The 10,871-nt window shown below is 41.5% G+C and overlaps 2 protein-coding genes across 2 annotated transcripts; one reads left to right on the top strand and one right to left on the bottom strand.

Moving 5' to 3' along the window:
• Window positions 1-393: 393 nt before the first annotated feature.
• Window positions 394-2,502, top strand: mrps18c (mitochondrial ribosomal protein S18C). Its single transcript, XM_079657540.1, has 6 exons — window positions 394-547; window positions 724-776; window positions 862-945; window positions 1,547-1,604; window positions 1,679-1,738; window positions 2,317-2,502. The coding sequence occupies exons 1-6, from the start codon at window positions 487-489 to the stop codon at window positions 2,388-2,390; spliced, it is 390 nt and encodes a 129-aa protein (XP_079513666.1). The 5' UTR covers window positions 394-486; the 3' UTR covers window positions 2,391-2,502.
• A 1,356-nt stretch (window positions 2,503-3,858) lies between these two features.
• On the bottom strand, window positions 3,859-9,084 carry abraxas1 (abraxas 1, BRCA1 A complex subunit). Its single transcript, XM_079657539.1, has 9 exons — window positions 8,941-9,084; window positions 8,392-8,482; window positions 8,261-8,297; window positions 7,984-8,050; window positions 7,541-7,737; window positions 5,865-5,984; window positions 5,673-5,757; window positions 5,462-5,582; window positions 3,859-4,315 (listed from the first exon to the last, which is right to left on the bottom strand). Exons 1-9 carry the CDS (start codon window positions 9,019-9,021, stop codon window positions 3,975-3,977), a joined length of 1,140 nt encoding a protein of 379 aa, XP_079513665.1. The 5' UTR covers window positions 9,022-9,084; the 3' UTR covers window positions 3,859-3,974.
• Between the last annotated feature and the right edge of the window lie 1,787 nt (window positions 9,085-10,871).

Below are 10,871 nucleotides of genomic sequence, written 5' to 3'. Positions count from 1 at the left end.
TGTTAGGAACATTCATACAGTTTCCGGTTGAAAAGTCTCCCACAAAGTAAAGCCGATATTTAGATATTAGATTTGATATTTCACTCATATAATCATCAGCTTATTTTATTTCCCTTTGTTGTTTATATTCCAAATACAAAAGCGTTTTAAAAGTTGGTTAAATCTAAAAGTGAGAAGATTAATACGTAATGTTGATTACGATGGTCATTTTCTGGGGTGATTACTGTCTTGCGCTGTTATTTTGATCTTTGAAACGGGGGTAACATTTAATTTGTTCCTAAAATAATACAAAAATAAACGTAATATTAAATATTCATGAGAACACAAAACCATACATTTCATATCATTTGTATATTCACCAACACAGATATATAATATGCGTAATGTGTCTCTCAGTGAAATAGGTGGTAGGAACTAATAGTTGACTCAGTGAAGAACCCGGAGTTCCCGTCTGGTGGACATCTTCCGGTCGTGTGTCAGGTCAAAATGCTCGTCCTCAGAGGTTTAACGAGAATAAGAACAGTTTTATTAGAACAAGGAAACACAGGTGAGACTTTATAACACCTGTATTAAGTGTTATAATGATACAGCATTCATTAAATGTAAAAGTAACCGTTAATATGTGTTTATTAGGTGGAGTTAAGCTACGTGTTGCTAATGCTAATGCTAACATATGAGCTGTTGTTGATGTCATTTTTTATAATAATAATCATTTTTCTGCAGGTTTAAGAAGTCTCACAACAACCTCAAATGTAGTCCAACCAAACGAGGACAGGGTGGGTAATTTGTATTTATTTATGAATAATTATTACATCACTAATAACAGGATTAGATTAATGTATTTGTATATTCTTTTTACAGCTCATTAAGATGGAAAACCCCTACAAAGAGCCTCAGAAAGGATGCCTGCTCTGCAATGTGACTGTAGACTTCAAGAACACTCAGGTACATAAAGCACCTGTGTGAGTGTCAGTGTGGGTAATAAGTGTGTGTGTGTGTGTGTGTGTGTGTTTGTTTTAAGTGTGGGTAGAGTGTGTAATGTGTTTAGTTAAAGATGGGTTTACAGGAGGGTGTGTATATGTTTCCATGGTCCTGAACTCCTCGTATATCTAGTGTCATTATTAAAAATGTCTGAGGTCTTTTCTTACACTTCAAAATGTAGAATTCTAAAAAGAGATGGACGTTTCAAATGCATTTCAAACGGTGAAAATCTGTTTAGCCACTGTGGAAATATCCACGTCTAAAGAGAGAAATATCCACGAGATCCTTCGCCACTTTTCCAACAGTATGGCGGTATATGAACATTCCCATTATACGGTCTAAAGGTCACGGTACTCGGCGCTATGTGGTACAAACATCCTAACCCTGTAGCTGTGGGATCAAAGGGGGTGTATTTAGTATTCTTGAACAACAAGTGGAGCTCCAAAGGTCACAGGAAGTGTCTCAGTGTCGCTGTGAATGTATAATAATGTATTGTGTTTGTAAAGCACCTTTCATTGCTAAAAGTACTCCAAAGGGCTAAACCCTGATGTGTGTTTCCTGTCAGCTGCTGTCTCAGTTCATCTCTCCGTACACCGGACGGATCTACGGACGCCACATCACACGTGAGAGACGCCTGGAGCTGGAATATCTCCTCCGTGAAGATTCAACTCTGACTTAACGCTGCTTTGTGTTTCAGGATTATGTTCCAGGAAACAGAAGGAGGTGGCCAAAGCCGTGAAGAAATCCCACGCTTTGGGTACGTCTTCCTCACGCTGACCTTTTGAGGGGTTTAGACACGAGGAGCTCAAGGAGCCAGAAGAGGGGGGGGGGGGGGGGGGGGTTATATTAAACTGTTGCACTTCCATGGATAACATTTGGGTGTTCTGAGAGATTCATTCACACGTTTAACATTTCAGAAATATATTTTAATGTTCACAGGTGTGTGTGTGTGTGTGTGTGTGTGTGTGTGTGTGTGTGTGTGTGTGTGTGTGTGTGTGTGTGTGTGTGTGTGTGTGTGTGTGTGTGTGTGTGTGTGTGTGTGTGTGTGTGTGTGTGTGTGTGTGTGAGAAATTTGACAAAAATATTATTCTGAGTCAAAGATTATTAATTAAAAAAAACTGGAATATTCTGAGATTTAAGTAAATATTTAGGAGAAAAATCCCTATTTTGAGATAAATAGAAAGTGATTTTACCAAAAACGACATTATTATCCTAAGAAATAAAAAAAAAGCGATTCAACTTAGAAATGTTTGAGAACTTGAAGATGAGATTTCAACATTTTTCAAATAGTTAAAAACCTTAAATATATTGTATGTTTTTGTCTTTTCTCTGCAGGCTTCATGTCGGTCACCCACAAACACCCGGAGTTCATGAAGGACCCGCACGTCTGTGGGAAACACCTGGAGTGAAATGTGTTTATTAAAGCTGTGTGTTCGACTCGTGGAAGAGATGCTGTGTGTTTGTAATCCGCTCATCTGAGAGGATTATTACTAAAACCAATAAATGTTGTTTTTTCTCTAATCTGAGTTTTCTTTAAATTAATTGTAGTTTAATTTCTTCAGCTTCAAAACTTAGTACTCAGACTTTAATATTGCTTTTGAATTGATAGTAAAATGGACTGTATTTACAGCTCATTGTTTGACGTGGGCTTTTTGTGTAATTATGCTATTAATCAAATCAAGTTTTATTTATTTAGCACATTTATAAACTATCTTTGGTGGAGTCAAAGTGCTGTAATAAAAAGAGCCTACAGTAAAGACACTTTACAGCAAATACAACAGCACAGGTTGTTCAGAATATCAGTATGAGAAATCGGGCTGCATGGCCTAAACAAGCCTCTGATCATCAGCAGACTTCATCCAATGCTTCATCGGACGCAGACATCAGATCAGGGTACAAGCAGGAATCCTGAAGTCACATTGAAGACCCTTTAAGACCCTTTCCATACATTTGAAAACCTCATCTCCACTTTGAGTTTTAACCGGTTGCCTTGGCGACACACTTTACCTCACATTGACTATACACAGTATTGATTGTCCTTCCTCCTTATCTCCCAACCATTTGGACGCAGACTTGCATTTCCCCATAACGATGTTGCTTAGCAACCGGCGTAAACGGACCTTCGCGCTATCCAGCAGTGAGCGTGCGATGTCCTGTTCAGGTGACGTCAAATCCAACGGGATGCCATAAATAAAGTACACAGAATCACACTACACACCTACGCAATGATTACATTCAGGCAGACTGTAGAATACAACCTCTTTGGACCATTTATATACTTATTGAAAACAAGATACAAAATGTAAAACCTTGGAAAATGCACTTTCATATTTTTTAATGCCTTAATTTTCGCTAAATAGATTTATCAACTTGTAATACTTGTTAAGACCCCGCGGACCCCCTGGAGATAATAATCTCTAACTCCTAACATCTAGGTCTACATCCAGCATGGATAAATGTTCATAAAAGACATCCATTGTTTCTTTTATACGCTTCTTGAAATCTAATAAAGAACAGTTTTTCTAGAACTGATTACAAATGGTCTGAAAATGCTACAAACACGTGACAACATGCGTGACGAAGGTGTTGCGCTGGGCTATAGCATGAAACCGGAAGTTAAACTTAAGCTCGCTCCATTGCGGAGATATTCCCGCGAGAGTGCGGAAAACTTTTATTTATTTAAAATGTGAAAATTGACCAATATACTCACGGACCACTAGAGGGCGCTCACGGACCACACTTTGAGAAACACTGGCTTAGTTTACTATTTGTAATTATATATATATATCTATATATATATATAGATATATATATACTGCATGTTTAAATAATTTAATTAAAGACTGACACAGATTTTTTTTTAACAAAAGACAGCTTTATCAAAACAACTTATAAAATATATCAGATCACTTCAGGGGGGAGAGAGAGGGGGGAGAGAGAGGGGGGAGAGAGAGGGGGGAGAGAGACCCTCCCCCGACCTGAGCTCGTTTCATTCAGGATTCACTCTTCCTGCGTTTCCTCTCGCTGCTCGTCGCCATCTGTCTCCTCCTCTTTCGGGAGTGTGTGTTCTCCCGAGTTTCCTCCTCACACACTGCCTCTTCCTCCTCTTCCTCCTCTTCCTCCTCACACACTGCCTCTTCCTTCTCTTCCTCCTCTTCCTCCTCACACACTGCCTCTTCCTCCTCTTCCTCCTCCCCTCCGCTGAAGGTGCGTTCAGGGACAGGAAACCCCTGCAGCGTCAGAGTGTGTGTGAGGAAGAGTGGCGAGCGCTTGAACAGAGCGCCGACGGCCTCATGGAGACGAAGATTCCTCCTCTGGTCCTCCTCTTCCTCGCCTGGAACACAGCGTTAGACTGACTCTTCATCATGACTCGAACACACACACACACACACACACACACACACACACACACACACACACACACACACACACACACACACACACACACACACACACACACACACAGTCACACAGTCACACACACAGTCACACACACACACACACACACACACACACACACACACACACACACACACACACACACACACACACACACACACACACACACACACACACACACACAGTCACACACAGGCTGTTTCTCAATCTCGAGGATGCTGGCTTGGTAGTCGCGTACTTCCAAGTCACTCCCTTCAGAAACGAAGCAAGTATACTTCCAAGCCACGGCTTCGGAAAGCGAAGAAGAATGGAACAGGCTAACAAGTGTGCCACTCTCTCTAACGGACACAACATGAACTGTACCGAAAATAAATACCTAACGATGTCTATCTAATTATGAACTTGCTTTACTTTCATGGAACATATTTTTGGTGATAACAAATGTAACAAAGCAACATATTTACCAACACATGTTCTACGCCTCTACATACTTACATTTAAATGTGCGCTGTGCTGCGTCGGTTCAGCCATTCTCCGCAAGGGTTTTTGAAATTGGTCCGTGCGCAAAGCATTGTGGGGATTTGAAGGAGGACGCGAACTCTACCCATGTGCAGCCTCGAAATTACCCCCAAACCAAGGACGCGGCCTCGGTGGAATTTCAAGTATGCTGGACATTGGAACGGTCCTCCTGCGCCACTTGATGACGTAGCATCCTTGAAATATTGGCTTGGAATGGAAACCAGTATCCTCGAGATTGAGAAACGGCCACAGTCACAGACACACACACACATCGAGCATGTGATCAGGAAGGTATCATGTGAAGCCTGACATGTGTAATATATATATATATATATATATATATATATATATATATATATATATATATATATATATATATATATTATGCAAATTCATTGTATTTATTTAAAAAGTGTTAGTTTCAACTGTAGACACACAAACTGCATGTTTAAATAATTTAATTAAAGACTGACACAAATCAGACGCCTAACGCTATCGCGATGTGTTCAATGTCATCCTGTAAAACTACACTTCTGCTATGATCTTGTTTTTGGAATCCAACCTGTTCTTCCTGCAGCTTCACTCTTCTTCCTCCTCTCTCTGCTCCTCTTCCTCAGCGCTGACACTTCAGACTGAAGCGTCTCCAGCTGCCGCTCGCTGTCCTCCACCTCTCTGCACGCTGCCTAGACACACACACACACACACCAGGAGGTTAACACACACACACACACACACACACACACACACACACGCACACACACACACACTCTCACCTGCAGCTCCTCCTGCAGAGAATCGTTCATGGCGTTCACATCGTTGACGTCTCGCAGCCGACCGTCAGAGGAGAAGAAGCTGGAGCTGCAGGAGCAGGAGGAGAAGAAGATGATGTGTGAAGGAGTTCAGGCTGTAGTTACCTGTGTCTCCTGATGGTGGCGCTGTATCTCAGGTGTTCAGGCTGTAGTTACCTGTGTCTCCTGATGGTGGCGCTGTAGCGTTCTGATGGTCTTCCGGCAGGAAGCTTCCAGTAGCTCTGAGGCTCCTGAAGACCCAGATTGTTCACCAGCAGGGGAACACTCAGGAACACACTGAGGATGGACACACACACACACACACACACACACACACACACACACACACACACACACACACACACACACACACACACACACACACACACACACACACACACACACACACACACACACACACACACACACACACACACACACACACACACACACACACACACACACACACACACACACACACACACACACACACACACACACACACACACACACGTTACCTGTTGTGTGATATATAGGCGCAGTACTCGGTCCTGTGAGTAGATATTGTAGTATGCAGTACTCAGTATAGGCATATCCAGCCATGCAGTGGGTGGTTTGTGAACTACCTCTCTGAAAGCTCCCAATGTGTTCACTTTGATGGGCTGTCTTCTGAGTGGTTAAACATTACTAATGGTGTTCCTCAAGGTTCTGTTTTAGGTCCACTTTTATTCTCCATATATATCAACAGCTTAGGTGAAAATGTGGATGAAGCTACTTTACATTTCTAAATGCGGATGATCCCGTGATGTACTGTGCAGGTCCCTCCATTCAGGAGGCTGGTGTTAAATTACAGGCTGTTTTTAACATTATTCAGACTCAGCTCTCTGAACTCAAGCTTCTTTTAAATGTTGATCAAACCAAAGTAATGCTCTTTTCAAAAGCTAAAAAGACACCAGAGCCTGTTTTAGATATTGTTACTATGGGACAAGTACTCAAAGTGGATACCTGTTACAAATACCTTGGTATCATGCTTGATGATTGTCTCTCTTTTAAACTTCAGGTCATTAACCTGCTTAAAAAGCTGAGGGTTAGGCTAGGTTTCTTCTTCAGGAACAAGTCCTGTTTCTCTGCTTGAGGCCAGGAAAAGGCTCTGTGACCTTTTGACCTGTGCTGGACTATGGTGATCTGATCTATATGAATGCACCTGCCCATTGCCTGAACAACTTAGATGCCGCCTATCACAGCGCTCTGAGATGTGTCACTAACTGTAAAGCACTTACTCATCACTGTACCCTGTATGCAAGGCAGGTCTGCCTTCACTAACTGTACGGAGGCTCAGTCATTGGTACACGTTCATCTATAAAGCTTTGTTGGGTAAACTCCCGTATTATATCTGCTCTCTGATAACACAGAGAGTTCCAAGCAGCTATTGTCTGAGATCTCATGATGTAGTCTTGTTCGATGTGCCAAGAGCAAGGACTATCTTAGGTGAGACAGCTTCTATGTGCGCAGCTCCACTTGCTTGGAACAATCTTCAGCAAGAATTGAAACTGAGCGATCTCATTCCTCTGCATGTTTTTAAAGCTAGGCTAAATGAAATGCTCGTTGATACTATGGGCACTTGTAAATGTCTATAACTATGTAACTGTATCCTGTAAATATAATGTATGATATCCTTTATTGCTTTATGTTTCATGTGGAACCTATTTGCTGCAGGTCTCCCTTGAAAAAGAGATCTATGATCTCAATGGAACCAATCTGATTAAATAAAGGTTAAAGCCTGTTGCGTGAGATGTACGCGCAGTACTCGGTCCTGTGAGTAGATATTGTAGTACATAATGCAGTATTAGTACCTGTTGCGTGAGATGTACGCGCAGTACTCGGTCCTGTGAGTACTCTCAGCACTGCTCGCTCTGTGGGGGGTCAGCAGCAGGAACAGCAGGTGGGGGTTTCTCAGCGATGCCTTCAGGGACTGGTGGACAATCCGCTCTCTGAAGCTCAGCTGCTGGTCAGAGTTCCTGCGCTGCCGGTACCAGCCCAGCACGCTGTCCTGCAGGGGGCGCTCATATGGGTTAAAGCACACCTTAGAACTCAGTCTGCAGTCACTGAGCGTTAATACCGAGTATCACAGGTAGTTCAGTTCAAACACAGAAGTGTTGGCATTCAAATAGTTACAACTCATGTTGGTGTAAAGCCTACACTCAGGGAAAGTGGAAAATATTATGAATTACAAATATTTTAATGACAAATGTTCACCTATAAAATGTGACACTTAGTTAAAACTTTAATGTCTGACCGGCTTATTGTCCGCCAGCAGCTTCTTCACAGCGACCGAGTTCACCTCTCCTGCACCGCTGTAGAAACTACACACACACACACACACACACACACACACACACACACACACACACACACACACACACACACACACACACACACACACACACACACACACACACACACACACACACACACACACACACACACACACACACACACACACACACACACAATTAAACTAACATATATATATAAATATATATATCAAAGTGATGTAATCTCTCAGGACTCACTGGTTCAGTTTGTTGCAGGCGATGTGCTTCTGTACGTCTGTTAGAATAAATAAAGAGGTTATTATTATACAGTTATAACAATAACATTAAAGATGCTGTTATATTATATTAATAATGATATATTCTCTCACAGTAGATCTCCTGGATGTGGATCCTGTCTGCCTGAGAGTCGCTGATGGTGATCTGCTCTTCAACCCGACTCTCCCCCAGGACCAGACCCTCCTACACACACACACACACACACACACACACACACACACACACACACACACACACACACACACACACACACACACACACACACACACACACACACACACACACACACACACACACACACACACACACACACACACACACACACACACACACACACACACACACGTAATTGATCATATAATAGCAATGTTTTTTTACTACATTTTCAGCAGACTAGAATAAAGATTGTTTATCAAACAGCCTTAAAACTAGAAGCAAATACACACAATAAAATACATAAATACAGTTTAAAGTGATACAAATAAATTCAAACCAAACTGATACAGAGCTGAAACTACAGGCCGATTAATCGATAAGTAGCTTGAGATAAAACAATAAGAACAGATTAATTTAGTAGAGAAGCTTCACATGTTCCCAGCAGGTTCAGCAGCACATTGGGATATTATGGGATGTTCCCTCACCGCGTCAGAGTCCGTGTTCCCGTGCTGGAACATCAGAGAAGATAAAACGATCCCAGAAACACGGACCGTCGGCTCCGCCATCTTTGTTGTTGTTCTTCTCCACTGTGGTGACGTCAGGAGCGTCACTACGGGGTCATATATGCGCGGGAAAAATATTTAAAGTATGGAAGCCCATTAGCACCAAGAAGGGAAGAAAATAGGATTAAAATGTAGCTTTTGTGATGAAAAAACAACAATATATGAGATATTTTAATGACAAACGTTGGTAGGTAGGTAGGTAGGAAGGTTGGTGGGTAGGTAAGGAGGGTGGCTGTGGCTCAGTGGAAAGTGTGCTAGCCTTGGAATCAGGGGGTAGCAAGTTCGAGTCCCACTGCAGTCAGCATGTCGTTGTGTCACTGAGACACTTCACCCCAAATTGCTCCTGTGGGGATTGTCCACAGTACTGATTCACCTTGGATAAAAGCGTCTAACAAATGACATAGGTAGGTAGGTAGGTAGGTAGGTAGGTAGGTAGGTAGGTAGGTAGGTAGGTAGGTACCCCCCCAACCGACAGGAGTGAAAACATTTTTTTTTAAAACAAAGTAGGCTACTTTGCAAATATAATTCCTGTTTATTATTATTATCAACACAGCTACTTTTTTAAACAGTGAGGTAAATGGTAAATGTGCATATATGTCGTTCAGAATACGTCTGCATTTCCTGCCAAATAGCCTCAAAAAGATTCAAATATAATTAATGCAAATAAACTACTTCTACTTCTACTAATAATCATAATCAATTCAATAATATAAATACTATATATTTTATTATAATATAGTTGTAATATAGTCAAGATAAAACATGCTTATGACATGCTCAGAAACTGATATTTCTTAAATCTGAATTCAAATGTAGTTCCTCTGTCAGCAATGTATCAACAAGTAGGCTACACACACATTCCTATCAGTACTTCTCTGTGTTGTGGTTGACATGATGAGGACTGTTAGGAGTTAAGGGGAGAGGCTGAGCATCACCGTGAAATGTGCAAATTGACATAAAAATGAATAAAAGGGGAAAAAATTCTCCATGTTTTTTAGGCTGTAAACTTGAACTGTTATTTTAACTTTTTAATCTAGTTTTTTCAAAGAGATTTTTATATGTCCACTCAGGTGGACACTATTCAGGGTTTGAACTGATGAGATGTACATTTTGAAAAAATGATAAATAAAGATGTGCAAACTTAAAACTACATTATAATAACATAAGTATATTGATTCACGGCCCAAAAAGATATTGCAGATGAAGTATTTTCAAGAGTAACCAGGGCCAGGGGCCAATCTGAGGCCCCACGCATAGTTAATTGATGAGTGCTATTGGAGCCTCGCAGCGGCGAAACCGTGCCGCACCACCCTAATTGCGCCACATAAGCGCATGGGTGCGCCTCAGATGAGGCCCCACTCCGCAAGGTGTGGCCCCCTCCACAAGGTGAGGCCCCACACAGTCTGCATGATCTGCCTGTAGGGAGGGACGGCCCTGGGTACACTAGCAGCAGCACCAGTATGAATTGTAGTTGAAGTATAGCCAGTGATGCATGACGTCCCCTGCAGTGGACAGGTGGTTAATCATGATTTCCTGCAAACATAAAATCAATACTTTGATCATTTATGAATTATATGATTCCTTAGTTGTTACTTGATGTCACCACATTGTTTATACCTGCAGGGGACGCTTTCCATAAAAGGATTGGCAAAGATATAGATGTTTGACTTGGTCCATGTGGCTTTCTGTCGTCCATCTTGGTTTAGAGCAGGGGTTCCCAAAGTGGGGGTCGCGCGATGATTACAAAATGAAAATGAAAAAAAAGAAAAAAAAAATATTATTTTTTAAAAAACATTTTTTATTTTTATATTATTAATAATAACGTTTGCATAGACATTTTCAGGGGCGGACTA

This window comes from Notothenia rossii, assembly GCF_949606895.1.
Source record: "Notothenia rossii genome assembly, chromosome: 11".
Lineage (NCBI taxonomy): Eukaryota > Metazoa > Chordata > Actinopteri > Perciformes > Nototheniidae > Notothenia > Notothenia rossii.
This window is presented reverse-complemented; position numbering and strand designations above follow the sequence as displayed.

Excerpts from the sequence above, each read along its gene's own strand:
- mrps18c (XM_079657540.1), top strand. The coding sequence starts at position 487 with ATGCTCGTCCTCAGAGGTTTAACGAGAATAAGAACAGTTTTATTAGAA. Across the intron at positions 548-723 it reads ATTAGAACAAGGAAACACAG|GTTTAAGAAGTCTCACAACA; the intron begins GTGAGACTTTAT and ends ATTTTTCTGCAG. Across the intron at positions 1,605-1,678 it reads CTACGGACGCCACATCACAC|GATTATGTTCCAGGAAACAG; the intron begins GTGAGAGACGCC and ends TTTGTGTTTCAG.
- abraxas1 (XM_079657539.1), bottom strand. The coding sequence starts at position 9,021 with ATGGCGGAGCCGACGGTCCGTGTTTCTGGGATCGTTTTATCTTCTCTG. Across the intron at positions 5,583-5,672 it reads CTCTGCAGGAGGAGCTGCAG|GCAGCGTGCAGAGAGGTGGA; the intron begins GTGAGAGTGTGT and ends GTGTGTGTCTAG. Across the intron at positions 4,316-5,461 it reads TGAAGCTGCAGGAAGAACAG|GCGAGGAAGAGGAGGACCAG; the intron begins GTTGGATTCCAA and ends GCTGTGTTCCAG.